This window comes from Syngnathus typhle, linkage group LG1 (assembly GCF_033458585.1).
Source record: "Syngnathus typhle isolate RoL2023-S1 ecotype Sweden linkage group LG1, RoL_Styp_1.0, whole genome shotgun sequence".
Taxonomy (NCBI): Eukaryota; Metazoa; Chordata; class Actinopteri; order Syngnathiformes; family Syngnathidae; genus Syngnathus; species Syngnathus typhle.
The window spans coordinates 27,300,792-27,316,260 of NC_083738.1; the positions used below are offsets into that span (position 1 = coordinate 27,300,792).

At 46.6% G+C, this 15,469-nt stretch overlaps 1 protein-coding gene across 8 annotated transcripts in view; it reads right to left on the bottom strand.

Annotated features, from left to right (window-relative positions):
- Positions 1-760: 760 nt before the first annotated feature.
- The window catches only part of LOC133156750 (nuclear factor 1 B-type-like), a 43,516-nt gene continuing 28,807 nt past the window's right edge, over positions 761-15,469 (bottom strand). For 3 of the 8 annotated variants that reach the window (XM_061282725.1, XM_061282716.1, XM_061282690.1), the window contains 6 exons: positions 13,739-13,870; positions 13,489-13,673; positions 11,816-11,954; positions 11,405-11,487; positions 8,554-8,642; positions 761-5,623 (listed from right to left, as the gene is read on the bottom strand). In XM_061282725.1, the coding sequence (XP_061138709.1) occupies positions 5,491-5,623; positions 8,554-8,642; positions 11,405-11,487; positions 11,816-11,954; positions 13,489-13,673; positions 13,739-13,870 (761 nt within the window). In that variant the 3' untranslated portion in view covers positions 761-5,490. Of the gene's footprint in view, positions 5,624-8,553; positions 8,643-11,404; positions 11,488-11,815; positions 11,955-13,488; positions 13,674-13,738; positions 13,874-15,469 lie in introns of all 8 variants that reach the window. The other 5 variants (XM_061282698.1, XM_061282707.1, XM_061282683.1 and 2 more) reach the window with 3 other exon arrangements.

Here is a 15,469-nt window from a genome sequence, read left to right on the forward strand (position 1 = left end):
TCGATATCGCCATCGGAGGCCCGTCGGGGCGAGCCGTCGGTGCATCCCAGGCCATGGCGTAATGAGCCTTAATTGGCGCTTTAGACGGACTTTTGCCGCCTTCATCCCATTAAGAAGGCTTACGAGATCAGAGCTGGCTCAACTTGACACCGTGACCCACATGGACTTCACCTCAAGCCACCTGACCGAGAGAGAGAGCGAGCGAGAGACAACGTGCCGCCTGAGATGCTCAGCCAGCTATGCGGCATTGACGCATTACGCTAGATTAGCAAAGTAAAACCACGCCCGCTCTCAGGGGAAAACCAGACGCAATTCGGAGAAGCCATGAAATCCGATTAGCGGGAGACGTCATCAGCGAAGGCATCTTCAAAAAGGCATTTTGGATTTAAAAGAAAAAGACATCTACTTGGAGTATGCTGTGTAATTAATTTGATATTTTAGATGATTCCATGAATTATTATAAGCGTTATTTTCGACATCTCCGTCAGGCCGAACGAAGCTGATTTGATTTGATCAAAGATGAGCATCAGAGGGCCACACTTGACTAAGACGTCATATGATCACAATTGAATTGCTCATTAAATAATGGGCCCGTTGGTAACTCGTAAAATATTAGGGACAAGAAAAATGCGTCCACAAAACAAACGGCGTTTTATTTGAATATTGATCTCATTTTCGTTCATTTTAAAAATCATCCGTGCACTGAAATGACATTACAAAAAAAATAAAGCATGCCAGAAGATACGACGCAGACAATTCCTTGTTGTAGCATAGCTCATTTTTATTGTTTAAACAGTTTTTGCATAGGAAATATATCCACTTCCAGTAATTGACTGCAGTAAGAACAGCTGCTAGCAGTATAGGCTGGATATAACAGTAACAATCACAAAAAAAAAAGAAAAAAAGTTGAGCCTTTATTTACACTGATTTTTAATCTTGTGGCAATTTTAACCCCTGCACCAAATGTAACCGACCGAAAGGCGTCGCTTCCAAAAAAAAAAAAAAAAAAAATCAATAAAAAGATAAGGGAGGCATCAAGGCCTGTACAGTTCACAACGGACACCTTGTGGTTCCTACAATGAAACAAGGGCAAAAAAAAAAAAGTCCTCTAAAACGTACATTCAGATACATACAAAGACCTTTTGCGCACACTCGCAGCGAAATTACGATCAATACATAGGAATACGGAACGCCTCGTTGGTGTTGTTGTTGTTGCGTGCGCACAAGAGGGGGCGGGGCCAGTGGGGCGGGGCGGGGCCGGCGGGGCCAGCGGGGCGGGGGAGGGGGGTAAAAGTGCCACAAGTCCTGCCCTGCATTTCAAAAGAATGCCCCAAACAACTACCAAAATGACAAAAAAAAAAACAAAACTTTGTTCTCATTTCAAAACTAAAAGCAAGCTTCATGTGCGCTGACATGCTTGGACATGAAGAAGCTCCGCCCAAAAAAGAAAATCAATGTCACATTTTACATGTATGTACAAGTCGCACAGCTGGAACAGGCACTGCATTGCTCGTCTTGATTTGGCGGTAAAAAGAAAATGCTGGTTGATGAGAGAGCGCAAAGAGAGAAAGATAGAGAGAGAGAGAAAGACTTCCTGCAGGTACAAGCCCTTGCCGTGGCTTGAAAGTTGGATGAGGGCGATTGCACGTGTTTTGCATAAAAAAAAAAAAGTTACGGCGGCCAACGTGTTAATACTTGAAAGGTTGCCACTGAACACTGATCAACATTCAGACCCTGCCCGGCAACTCCAAAGAACCGGAAAGGACGCTACCTTGCGGTCATGCTTTCACTCTCGCAAAAAAAGTGCATCACGGGAAAGAGGAGGGGCAGGCGGCGGCGGCGGGCCGGCGAGTCGGAAAAAAAGGAACATTGTCAAGAGCCAATGGGGAAATCGCACCGATTCCGTAAAAACAAAACATCGGCAACTATTTGATAGTAGGACGTTTGATTTACTTTTTACCCTGCTTTTCGTACAATCTTGTGGGGGTGGGGGGGGGGAGCTGGTAACACACCCACGCCGCCGTCTGGTCGGATAAGAAATCGCACCCTTTTTTCCCCCCATGATAAAAGAAACACATCACACCCACAGGAATGAACAATTCTTACACTGAAAGATCGACCAGCATTAAGCAAGTTGAAAAAAAAAAAATCGTCATTCGAGAAAAACTTCATTGTCGTTTGATACAGTGAACCCCAGCTCGTATTCACAGTTTACAACTGTTGCCATGAAATTGAGGAGCTTCGCTTCGTCAAAGATAGGGCTTTGCCGCCATCTTGTGGCATTATAGTACCAAGGAACTATGTTCGTATCAGTTGAGGAGTTTCATTTGGACCAAAAGAGTGCTTTGCCACTCTCTTGGTGCCAAGGAAGTTAGTTGAAGTTGCTTTATCGCCACCACGTGGCATTTATTTCATGGTTTTTTTTTTTTTATTGGGAGGGGGGGGTCAGTAACTCGGCAAGAGTCAGGGGCTCATCGTCTATACCAGGGGTGTCAAACAATTTTTTTTCGCGGGCCGCATTGTACTCATAGTTCCTTTATGACTGTCAACCCAAATAAATGTATGAGCACCTCGTATTATATACAGTATAAGCTCTAAAACAAACTGACAAATAACTCGTTTTCAAATCAGACGAGTCAAAACTGGTCAAATATTTAAAAAAAAAAAAAAAGAGATTTTTAAAAGCGCAGACAATTTGCAATTCTAGTCATGACACACGAATATTATGCACAATTTGTCACAAAATCATGTGGCGGGCTGTATCTGGCCCCCGGGCCTTGAGTTTGACACCTGTGGTCTATACGATCAGAACCCCCTTACGTTAAACTACAGACACTAAGACATCAATACTTGACATTGGATTCATCCAGGGAGTTCTAACTCCAAATCAGGCTGGGATATTTTTTTTCCTTTCCAAAAATGGAATTGACACATTTTTTTACGCCCTGATTGGAAGATTTACAAATAAGGGCGTTCAACTGTCAGGAAGGATTACAGTGTACAAACTTTTTTTGTCTATAGGAAGACCATCATCTTCACTCGCACACACAAACACACAAACGACCGTCACTGGGAGAAAGAAAAAAAAAAGTCGGGGAGATGCAGCTCGACTTGAGGATTTGTCGTCCTGCTTTCGCAGTTGGGAGGGGGAGGAGTGCAAAAAGGTGTCAACGGGCGTTGCGCTGATTGACTTGGGCCCCGTAAGGCCCGAAAGATTTGGCTGGGAAACACCGAGGAGGGATTGCCCAGATGCTATTTAAGTGCCAAATGTTTCTTCGACGGGAGGAGGAGGATGGCCAAATGTCGGTGAGCAGTGTTTCCCAAATTTGATTGAGCCAAGGCACATATTTCCCACTGGAGAAAAAAAAAAAAATCATTCACACCACCGACAGAAATATCCTAAAAATGCCGACCTAGATTTTTTTCATTTGTTACCAAACATGAATGAAAGCACCAAATGAAGGCAAAACTTGCGCATCAACGACACAGCCGGAACTTTGTCCAGATTTTCATCAAGCGGACAAACTGTCACAAGTGTGATTAATCGTCATTTCTCGGAAGTGGAATTGCTTTCCCGGCGCAGGTCGTGCACGGACGACGTACGTCTGTACAGTCGACGGACACCCATCGAGACGGGCCCTCGCCAGGATTGGTCGCTGTGAGTGATTGTTGCGCAGGTGGCATGGCCGCGGCTCGCCACCGCTAAGGCATCTACTCGGGAATTGCATCCAAATGACCAGTGTGTGTGTGTGTGTGTGTGATGTCTTAGTGTGATTGTCCTGGCCTCAAGTCGAGTTGTCTCTCCGGAAGCGAATAGAAAAATGACAAGTGACTGACTTTGCAGCTGAAGGAACAGCACGGACGTGCGTGACGTGAAGGAATCAAAATGTTCTGAAGCTAAGCTAGAAGAGAAGAGCTTGTCGTACACTGCATAGACAGCAGCCCCCCCCCCACCCCAAAAAAAAGAATGGCCAAACGACCCACAACAACAACAACATCAACAAGTAGATCAAGAAAATAAATGCATTACAATAGCGTCTATCTCCAAACTAGCCTCTAATATTTGACGTCGTCTATAAGCACTACCTACATAGGCAAAACTTGGTATTGCATAATTGTCATCATTCTCAATTCAAGGACAATGAGCGCCGAAAGGGGAGAGAAAGATGATAGGTTATTAGAAAAGCCGTTGGGGGAATACTGGAGGGATGAAAAACATTTAAAAAAAAAAAAAAAATAACAACAACAACCCAAAGCGATTACAAACGTGACTATACACAGCCGGGTTATGCGGTGGAACGGGGAAAAAAAAACGTAAGTACAAAATCGTTCAAATGTCAACTCTGTGTGTTCCTACCATGATGAAAGAGCAAAATGTGTGTGTGTGTGCGTGTGTATGGGGAGATATGCAAAAAGGCACGTCATGTGGACGTCACGTATCGTCGTGCAAATGAAGTGAAGATGGCCGTCAGCGCCACTTTTTTCTTTTTTTTTGCCACCGCCTGACTGATTGACAATTTCTCCGGACTTTTCCGTCAATGTACGGGTTTCTTCCTCTTGTAAACATTCGCTTTCAAAGCCAACCGTCCAAAATGTGTGTTTTTTTTTTTGTTTGTTTTGTAAACACAGTATATGTGTTCATTTCATTCTCTAAGGGCTCGTCTCCCCTTTTCCAAGATATAAATAAGAAAAGGCTAAACAATGCAATGTGTCCCTGTACAATTGGGGAGGGGCACGGAATTAAAAAAAAAAAAAAAACAAGTGCTGGTGTTGCTGCTGGGATTGCATGGGACTGAACTCAAATTGTGAAAGAAAAGAAAAAAAAAAGCAACATTTTGCTCCTACAACCGTCGCATGTTTCTCCCCCTTTCCTTTAGAGTCTGAGGGCGGACAGACTGATAACTTCCCTTCAAAAAAAAAATTCAATTGCACTTGCCTCCATGGAAATCGCTCTTCCTTTTTGAAAGGGCTCAAACATCTTTTTTTTTTTGTTTTGTTTTTTCTTTTTTAGCGAGGGCTCCAATCTCAAGTAGTTAACGCTCGTCACGGTTGGAAGAAAAAGAACAAATGGACACTTTGCTTCTCTCCCGGCTCCACCACGAAGCACTCTGAAAGTTTTGTTTTGTCATCCCAAGCACACGTTTTGAGTGTCATGCAGTAGAACATTAAGGCATCTGTACATCACAGTATTTGAATGCATCGCAAAGTTCTGCAAACAACAACTGGCTGGTGCGTGTATACTGTATGTGTGTGTGTGTGTGTGTGATGTGAGTGTAGGAGGGGGGGGGGGGAAGGAGGGGGGGGGCACCTGAAGCTTCTTTCCTTCCTTCAGCATCCATCACGGCCCAGGCAAAAGCGGGCGAGGGGGTCGTTTGGGAAGAGTGTTAAGATTGTACAGCTGCTGCTGCATTTGCTGGTTTCAGCCCCCCCCCCGGCAAAAAAAAAAGCCCAAAGCCAAAAGCACACCTCCTCCGAAGCAGCGCTCCAGCCTCAGTTCCCGGTCTCGGCGGGCACCAGCGGCTCACCAATGATGCTTATGCTGTAGTTCTGGTGGACATTTGTTGGCAGAATCGGCGTCCCGTTCGGCACTTGGAATGGAACTAAGCTCGCCCAGGTACCAGGACTGTCGGACGAGAAAGAAGGATGAGTATTATTGTTTTCAAAAAGTCGGCCACTCAGTTGGCAGATACTTCCGGACTTTACGCAAAGCGCATCGTCGCCCGAGTCGCGTTTCTCACACACGTTGTGATTGGTTTTATGAATATTGTATAATAAGAAAGCAAAAGGAAAAGTTTACAAAATAACAACGCCTCTTCTCAAAATGCTTTTCCAAAAATATGGAAACAGATTTTTAGGCCTCGGATGCAGTCCAAGATGTTGCGCGAGAGCTCGTGGCCCTTGTGGGAAGGACCGGGGCTTCGTGTGTGTGTGTTGGCGGAGGTCCCTCCACAAAGCCGCCGCCCCATCCCTATTCATATCACGCTAACGGCAAAACAACACTGGGATTGTTGCAACGGTGCTAACTGAAAACGCCAGCGGGAACAAGTGGCGCGTTGTTCTCGAGGGCCCCCGCGTTACGTACATGTCCGATAATTAGCCCTCCCCTCACAGTGGGCTCTCATCTCAGCTCTTCTGTATGAGCTGGATCACCTCTGCCTCAACCAATTTGGATTTTTAAGTGTGTGCATTGAATGTGTTTAGTCCCAAAAACAAACGAGCGTCCGGCAGGTACGGCTCGACATTTTGCGAACCAAATCATTTCATCTGCATCATCTTCAAATGGAGGAGATTTGAACCCAGAACCGCATTAAGATTAAAAAGATTAAAGATTACCGTAATTTTCGGACTATAAATCGCACCGGAGTATAAATCGCACCAGCCATAAAATGCCCAATGTGCTATATAAGTCGCTCCTGAGTATAAGTCGCCCCCCCCACCCAAACTGTGAAAAAAAACCGCGATTTAAAGTCCGAAAATTACGGTAAATTACAGACGCACTAACCCCCCCCCAAAAAAAAAACTCTGAAATTTAAGCATCCGTTTTCAGAGTGTTCCACATGTGGGTCTGGAAATGAAGAAGAAGGACTTTGAGGAAGCGGCGGGCGTCACGGAGGACATGGCCGCGTTCCCTTAAAAACGACCCCCGGCTCGAAAAAAAAAATGGGGCTCATCCTCCTCTTCTACACTTGTGTTCCTGACATTCTCTTTGACTTCCCCCCTACCTGCTTGTCCTTCTGCCAAAAATCATCAGGCAGGAAACGGGGGCAGCGGCGGCGTTGCGAGGGGGGCTGAAGTTTTTCCTACCTTGCTCAACAAAGAAGGCACAGAACGGCCAAGAGCGACCCCGCCCCGCTTCGCCGCTGTTCTTTAGGCCTCTTCCATCTCAGGTCACCAAACATGGTGGAGGACCATATCAACTTTGCTTGTTTGGGGACTCAAAGGGGAACCCTGAGGTCAATATTTCCCAACTTTGAAGCACTAGCCGGCCAAATGAGATTATTGAAGGGCGTTGGGACAGCCGGCGGCGGCTCACGCTCTCTAGTGGGACGCCACAACAACCTCTGTCAACTCTTTTTCCCACGACTGCCTTCCATGGCTGCACAGCATCCGAAGCGTCTTATTTGTCGCCGAAATGTTCTTCTCAATCTCGCAACCGATGTGCACAGTTCCCGAGAAATGGCGCAAAAGGTCACTCGTCTTGAAAAGAAACGAGCAATTTCGCACAGAAACATCTTCGCAAGCGTTGAGCAGAAATGAAACCGGCAGAATTATCATTCAGCATGTGCGCCATGTTGATTATGGATGGATGGATGGATGGATGGATGGATGGATGGATAGAAGGATGGGGAGAGAGAGAGAGAGAGAGAGAGAGAGAGAGAGAGAGAGAGAGAGAGAGAGAGAGAGAGAGAGAGAGAGAGAGAGAGAAAGATAGATAGATAAAAAGAGACCAATAGCTAGCTAGCTAGCTAGCTAGCTAGGTAGAAAGATAGATAGATAGATAGATAGATAGATAGATAGATAGATAGATAGATAGATAGATAGATAGATAGATAGATAGATAGATAGATAGATAGATAGATAGATAGATAGATAGATAGATAGATAGATAGATAGATAGATAGATAGATAGATACTTTATTGATCCCCGTGGGAAAACTCAAATTCATTATTTGACAGGCATTGGAATATTTGTTGCATTCGTTTTGCACTTTGTCATCAAATGAACAAATGACACATACTTTGAAAAGTTACTTAGCATTTCACTAAACTGCTCATTTAAATAATAGAAACCGCTCGGACAAAACGTGACACGTTGTTTTTTGATGGGCTGATGAATTGCGCAATTTAAAAATGCGACTAAATTATTATCAAAACATCTTGATGTGATTTTTGAAATGGAATTTGACCTCAGCGAGACCGTGGTGCGTCTTTTTTTTTTTCCTTTCTTTCCCTAATCTCATTTGCAATTTCCCACTTATTTGCTCTCAAACATCATTTAAGCGTCTGCATAACGGCAATTGTGTCCGATGAACAATAAAAAGATATTTTGGGAATTCTTCTTCCACCTATTTGAGGTGCTGGCATGAAAGAAGGAGGCCGCTTAAGGTGGCGTGTGAGGACATTCCCCCCCCCCCCCCCGGCCTATTTAGGGGGCCCGCCGAAGGGGGTTCTGCATGTGTGCACGTGTGTTTGCAAAGACCTTCAGCTGGCGCTAAATTAACAAGATCTCTCTCACACACACACACACACACACACATGGAGGCGCACACACACGGTTCCAGGGAAAAGTGGAAACGGGAGACGCAAGTCCTGAGCTCATGCATGCTCAGCGGCATAACGGTGCAGGGGGGAGGGGGGTTGGGGGAGGAAGGGGATTTAGTTGAAGAAGCATGACTTCAGCATGGAGGCAAAGAAAAATTGAAAAACTCCAAATTTGAAACCAAAAATATTTTAACCGTTCACAGTAAGACTGCTCCCCCCCCCCCACTGATGCAAACTGACGCGAAAGAAGCCACGGCCGAGTGTGTGAAAAGCGGCGAAAAGAGTGATTACCTTTGCCAAGCAATCCCCAAAGTGTCGTCAGCGGCACTGGGGCCGTAATGCCTGCCGTTTGGAGTCACGCTCCAGTCACACTTCTTCAGCTGTCAATTGAAATGCGCGCCGTCAGATCACACAAGTAACAGAGGACAGAGAACAAAAAAAAAAAAAAAAAAAAAAAAGCATGCGGGCAGACGGGAAAACAAACATGAATGGGAAAACATGCAATCACCTGGAAGCCAGAAAAACAAAACATGGAGTTAGTCAACTTGGTCCACCTTTAAGCGGGCTACGCACATTTGGGTCATCCTGGAACTTTTTTTTTTTTTTCTTTTCCTTTTCACACATTTACCCCGTCTGATTTTCTTTTTTTTAAACTCTCGGACTCACCAAAAGAACACAAAGCTGCGAGCCGACCGAATAATGCCGACAGGCAAAAAAACGCAAAAACGTTTTGTACTTTCGGTAATTCCTTCATATTCCAAAAATCCATGACCGATTTTTATTGCTCATCTCTCCTATTGCTTCCAATGTTCAAATTCAGTATGTGCGTAACCTGGTTAGGTTGACAAGCATGCTGTGTATGGATTAGACACACACACACACACACGCACACACACACTTGCTTCTTAAAAGGCAAGCTCGCATCCATCCACACAAGAAAACATTATGCGGGCGCACGTGCCTGCAATCCAGCTGAGAGGCCGACGTGGAGCTAACCTTGCCCCGCATTCATTTGGCAAAGCGGCGGGATGGAAAAGTGCACCGTCGGCACTCTGCGCTCCCGCCCGGCCTCTTAAAAGCCATTTCATCAGATAGCGCTGAATATTCATCGGCGGTCAAGAAAATGCACGGCGAGCATTCGGGGGTTTGTCTGGGACGGGACAAACAACGGCAAAAGTGCCCGGCGGATGCTCCTCGAGGGGCTAGCCATCTGCCCGCATTGGGAGGGAGGGGGGGAGGTGGGGGGTGGATTGCGGATTAGGATCCTTCCTTAGATAATACCAAATGGCATGTGATCAGGGATCTCTCCCAGCGGAAGGCAGGGCAGCGTGGTGGCATTCCCCGGAGGGGTTAAGCAAGGCCAGAGATGCCGAGCAGGTGTGCGGGAGGGCCGAGTGGATGGATGGATGGATGTTTTCCACCCTCCCTCCCTCCCTTGCCATTCTTCCAGCAGCGCCACTAAATGAGCACATCTTTCATTCTGTTTTTATCGATTTGTCCTTGTGGCTTCGGATTGCGCAATAGATAACCCGGGAACCGTCTCTTTCAAATCCTGCGCCAGCACATGTGCTGCCTCCAAAAGTATCGCTCGCACGTGTTGAGAGAAAGGAACACACGTGGACGCTCTGTCAGCAAAATCATCATTTTGACAGGCCTGCCTTTGCAATGACGTTTTTCGGACTCAAATGTCAAGTCAGTGGAGGGGTAACAAACGGCGCTTCAAAGCCGGAAATCATTTTGGTTTTAAAAGTGCACAGACGGAATCGATCCGAATGGTCCCACTTTAAGTGCTGTTCAAGAATCGTACGGCACTCTTTTTTTTGGAGAGATGCACGCCTATAGAGGGATATATGCACATACACATGGAGAAAGCGTTCAAGTACTTGATGACGCTTGGCATGTCTCAGGAGTGGTCGAATACATTTGTGTTAATTGTGGTAATATATATAATTATTATTGTTAATATTATGAATATTATTATTATTCACAATATATTATATTATACATACTTTATATTATAATATAAAATATATGTTATATCATATATTATATAATAATACTAATGATAATATTATTATCATTATTATTATTATTATTAATAATAATACTAATAATAATAATAATAATAATAATAAAAGCACCAAAGCAAGTTCAAATGAGGGGAACAAAACAAGTGCAACACACAGAAGCAACCACTTTCCGCGCCTCCACAATCGACAGCATTTCATTTCACGACTAGATCCCGAGGCCACTCATTTATTTTAACGGTAATGAAAATCTGTATCAAACTAGTATGAAAAAATTCTGGCCTCCTCTGAATCTGTTTTTGAAAAGAAAGAACAAGAGGTGAGCATGTAAAGGCCAAATGGGGCTTTAGCAGTATTGCTGAACAAAAAAAAAAAAGGGGGGATGAGGGAGTGTAGTAGGTTATGCGTACAGATGTATTCAATTAGTTGTGGTCGGAAAAGACTTGGCCTCAAACCAGCACTTAAAAAAGTTGGGGAGGGGGAGAACACACTCTCTCTAGTCTGTCTTTTTCAAAACTTACACACACGCACGCACGCACGCACGCACGCACGCACGCACGCACGCACGCACGCACACACACTCCTGGACACACCTCACTTTTCTTGAGAAACAGCAGGGACAACAAACTTCCCCTGAAATTGATAACTGAACACAGTGCAAGATTTTGCAACGCCCAAAAAAATTCCATCTCGAAATGGAACTTTTTTCCTTCGATAGCCACAAACGGGCATTTGGAAAGTAGTCACGATTTTAGGCTACAGTTGATTCCGTTTGTACACACAATTTTGGCAAATTGGTAAAAAAGGAACGAAATTGACCAAAAAAAAATAATATGTACGGAAGCATCCACAGCCTCAGAATTAAGCTAAGCTATATTTTTCACATTTGGACTCGGCTTTTCTAATTAAGTTCCATATCAGCAAAAAAAAAAAAAGAGCATCAAGTCACAAAGTAGTTCAAAAATATACTTCAAAAATATGATTGGGACGTTTCGTGGTGCCGCAGCTATTAGGGAATGTTTTGAAGAATTTGAAGAGAGAGGGAAAAAAAAGAATGTGTCTGATGTGCGGTGTTGGGAGGGGGGGGGGGCATGAAAATGGAGGAAGGTGGTTACCTGTTGCTGGTGCAGAAAGGCGGGATCTCGCGGGCTCAGGCCGACGAATCGGTTAGCCGTCGGGGTGCCGGGAGCCGAGTAGCCTGCGTGACAGAGCAGCGCGTCACGGCTGATTGCAAGTGCTCCATAAATTCAGCCTCGCTCATCAGCGTGGCAAGCGTCCAATTGTGACAAGTGGAGCACCGCAAGGTCACATTTTGGGCCCACTTTAATTAGTGGCTAATAAACCTGCAAGCGTGACGTAAATCCCCCTTCAATGTTTTATAACACTAAAGCAGAGAAGAGAGCAATCCATGTCTGCACGGAGAAAGGCCGACGGGGCGGGGGCACACACTCAGCCGCCATTTTTACAAGCCAGCGTACTATAAAAATGCTTACGAAGCCTTTTGCCTTCCTCGGAGTGGAACTCACCTTCGGTTGACGTAGTGATGGGCTTGGTGTCGGGCATGGACAGCGAGACGGGTCGCACGGCGCCGTGGTGCGGGGAGGGAGCCAGGACCGGCGTGAAGTGGCCCGGGACTTTGCCCACCACCTGGCCGCTGCTGTTAGGCTACGAGGCAAAAAGTGACAAAAGCGGATTTCAGACAGACGGACATTTTTTCACTATGTAATCGCAAATTTGCTCAGTAGTGCCCCCTGGGGGGGGGGGGGGGGGGGATAATTGCCTCAAAATTAGGTGGCCATGACTATCACAACAAAATGTCAAGTGCCTGTGCCCCAAACTGAAGAGATAACTGACCAGTGTTGTCTGAAGCAAGAAAAAAAAAAGGGGGCGGGGCCAAGAAAGGCACGGTTTACTCCGACGACGGAATTTTTCCCAAAGAAAGGGGGGTGCGTTCAGGCCCACTCGTCGCTGCTTTATTTTCCTGATTTTTTTTTTGTACTTCTACCATTGCGTGAAAGGAGGGATGCTTTTGCTGCTAATCTCAATAAAGGACAGATTGGAGTGGTCACTATTATGACTGTGACTCTGGAGGGCGACGCTCAGTCAATGAGGATGGATTTCCGACATGATTTTACACAATGATTTTAATAGTGCTCATAAATGGAATTCGCCGGGATCCGGGGCGTGAAAAGACGGGCCTGGCCGTGGCTCACAATGGCGTGAATGCGCCGGCACGGAGCCACTATGTCGAAAGAAAGAAAAGCAGCAAGAAAGGAAGGGGGCCGCTCTTTTAGACGGCTGGAGACTGTCTGGGCCCTTCATTTCGGGACCGCCCCGAGTTCAAAACTCAAACAGGCCTTTCTGGAAAAGAATTGTGTTCCCTTCAATGTGAATAGAATGTTTAATTAGAGTGTAATATAATCTGCGTTAAAGCGAGCATAAAAACATTCTGGCACCGCTCCATGGGCTTATAAGCGCTGTGTTATTTGTCCCCCCCCCCCCGCTCCTTGCTCGCCCCCCGACCGGCAGCGGGCCAGTTAATTCCGCACAAGAGCCGGGCCTCGGCAACGGCAAACATTTACAACCTTTATCATTCCCCGTGGTTTTGCTCTGGAGTCACAGACACCCCAAAAAAAAAAAAACAAAGAAGCCCCTTAAAGGAGCCGCCTCCACGGCACTCTTGAGACGGAGCCATTGTTTCCGATGCAAAGCTCACATCAATGTCACACGGGACGCTTGTGCTTCAGATACAACACCGTTTGTTTCCTTCAACCTTCTTGTAAACCTTTGGGGCATTTTGGAAATTAGCGCAGCCGTTAGCACTGACGGAAGCGCTTGATAAAAACGGTCAGCAGGCTTCCTTCCGCAAGGGAGGCAGAAGAGAGGAGACTCGGCGAACATGGCGTCGGTGTCCGGCTCGGGAGGCAAATCAAGTGAGATGGCCTCTTTGTGTCCAAACTGGGCCCAAAGGTGATAGGGGTTCTGTGGAGCCTCGTTAGTCACGTGTCAGAGGGGCCAGCCCACAGATCAGTAGAATCCCCCATTAAATTAGATTGAAAATGTTTTTTTCTTTAAATAGCACGTTAAACTGCCCCGAAAAAATGAAATGTTGAAATACTGAATGTACTGTACCTAAAACAACGTCCCTCTGAGAATGTCAACAAAAACGAGAAGACCCCTTCGAAATTGGGTCACCCACCTGGCTGCTCTGCGGGCTGGACGGGTCGTACGATGGCACGTAGCTCTTGAGCGGGTCGGCCGGGTTGAGGTGGGGCGGGTAGCGGATGGTGGTGTGCGGGAAGTAGGACGACGGCGCGGGCGGCAGGATGGCCGAGGCGGAGAACTGCAGCGGCGAGTGCGGCGGGGGGCTCCTCGTGGAAATAACTGCCGGGGGAGGGGCGGAGGGCTTCAGTGATCCGCCCGCAGACGACGACGAGGAGGGAACTCACCACTGTGTCCCACGCCCGTCAGGCCCGGGTGGTGAGGCTGAGGAAAAGTGCTGATTCGCGGCGAGGAGTCTTGCGGGGAGGTGGGGCTGAACATGGCCTTCTCCGGCTTCTTCATGGTGGGGGACGACATGTCTGCTGGATATCAGAAGACACACGCACGTACACGCTGAGCAAGTTGAATTCGTCATCAACCTCAAAGCAAACAGTTGTCGTTCGCGACATGTTTGGGAAGATTTAAAAAAAAAAAAAAAAGGGGGGGGGGGGCTTTTGCCTGCCAAGAATGGATCGAAACACGTCTCCGCTGTCATAAGAATGGGATTTGCGTGGATTAGCGTCCTCGGAGGGGCAGGTGGAAAAGCTGACTTTGTTGAAATTGTTCACATGCGTGCAAAAAACAAAAAAATAACAAAAAAGTAGTGCGGAGAAATGGAACCCGAAATTCTCCTCTGATGACGTCAGATTAGATCGGAGCCATCCAAGGCGTGATGAATACAATCTCGCTGGCCAACATCTGCTCGGACAACTTCCGTAATCCGCCGTGGATAAACCATCTTTTCATCAGACATGAAATTAGTTAGCGCTCTGGTCACAACTTTCCATTTTGTGTGATCAGACCTGCCGCCCCCGACGGCTTTTGTCTTCCGGGCCATTCCTTGACTTCTTGTCACCGAAAACCTTTTCCCTCCTTTCACAAATCACGTCTTTGCGACTCTCTTTGCCCACAAGAGGGAAGAATCTGCCCGTAACAGGAACAAACCTAGTTACCAAAGAAAAAAGGTTGCTGGAATTTGCGTGTGTGTTGGGGGGGGGATTCCCACTAAGAGGTTGTGAGAGGATAAAGGCTTCACGTTTCCGTGGAGCTTGAAGCTTTTTCCTCTCTGCACCTAATGAAATCCTTCAGAGGGGTGAGCGCAGCGCTTTGGGAAATGCACAATTAATTACGAGAATCCAAAGGCACGCGCATGCGCGTACGACATTTACAGAGCTCCTTCCAACTTTTGGATATCTTCTACACTCAGCGGTTGGATGGGGGAGTCATTGCGGCAGCCATTTTGTGGGAAAAATGAAAATAGGGCCTGGAGAGTTTATTCCACCAATCAAAATTGGGCAGACATGTGACATAAGGTCACAAAAAAGAACTATGGGAAATTTAATCCGCACATATTTGGATAGACAAGCCACTCACACGAGAAACTCTCGTGGACAGGAAGGCGGCCATTTTGCTCTGCATTCATGACAAGACCCAACACGGACACGCATGTTGCCTTCCGCCATTGCGTCACCCGTTTGCTCGGCTTGCTAATGACCGTCTTGGGAGCCTTTGCTTTCCTCCGCGTCCAGAACGGCGCGCTGAGGCTCGGCGCCGAGGGAGGGGATGAAATTTCATGCGGCCGCCCGCACCGGCCTTGTGGTTGGGGTCCCACTTGTGGCTTGTCTTGTGTATTCCAAGTTTCCTGCATACTAGCGGGATTTTCTTAAAAGGCAACAGTGAGCGGGAGGAGTGGGAGGAGTCAAACGAACCAGCAAATGTTTTTGAGCGAGTTGCACACGCGACCCTGCCGCCATTCGGAACTGTCAGTTCAACGTTTTCCCTCAACGGAGTTTTCATTGCTCAAGTCCGGACACACGCTAAATAGTGTGTCGTGAAGTACAGCTGGAACATTTTGTTCCGGCGTAGGATACTCTGCCCGGCCGAATCCGGCCTTTCCTGTAAGGCGGGCAACAGGTGTG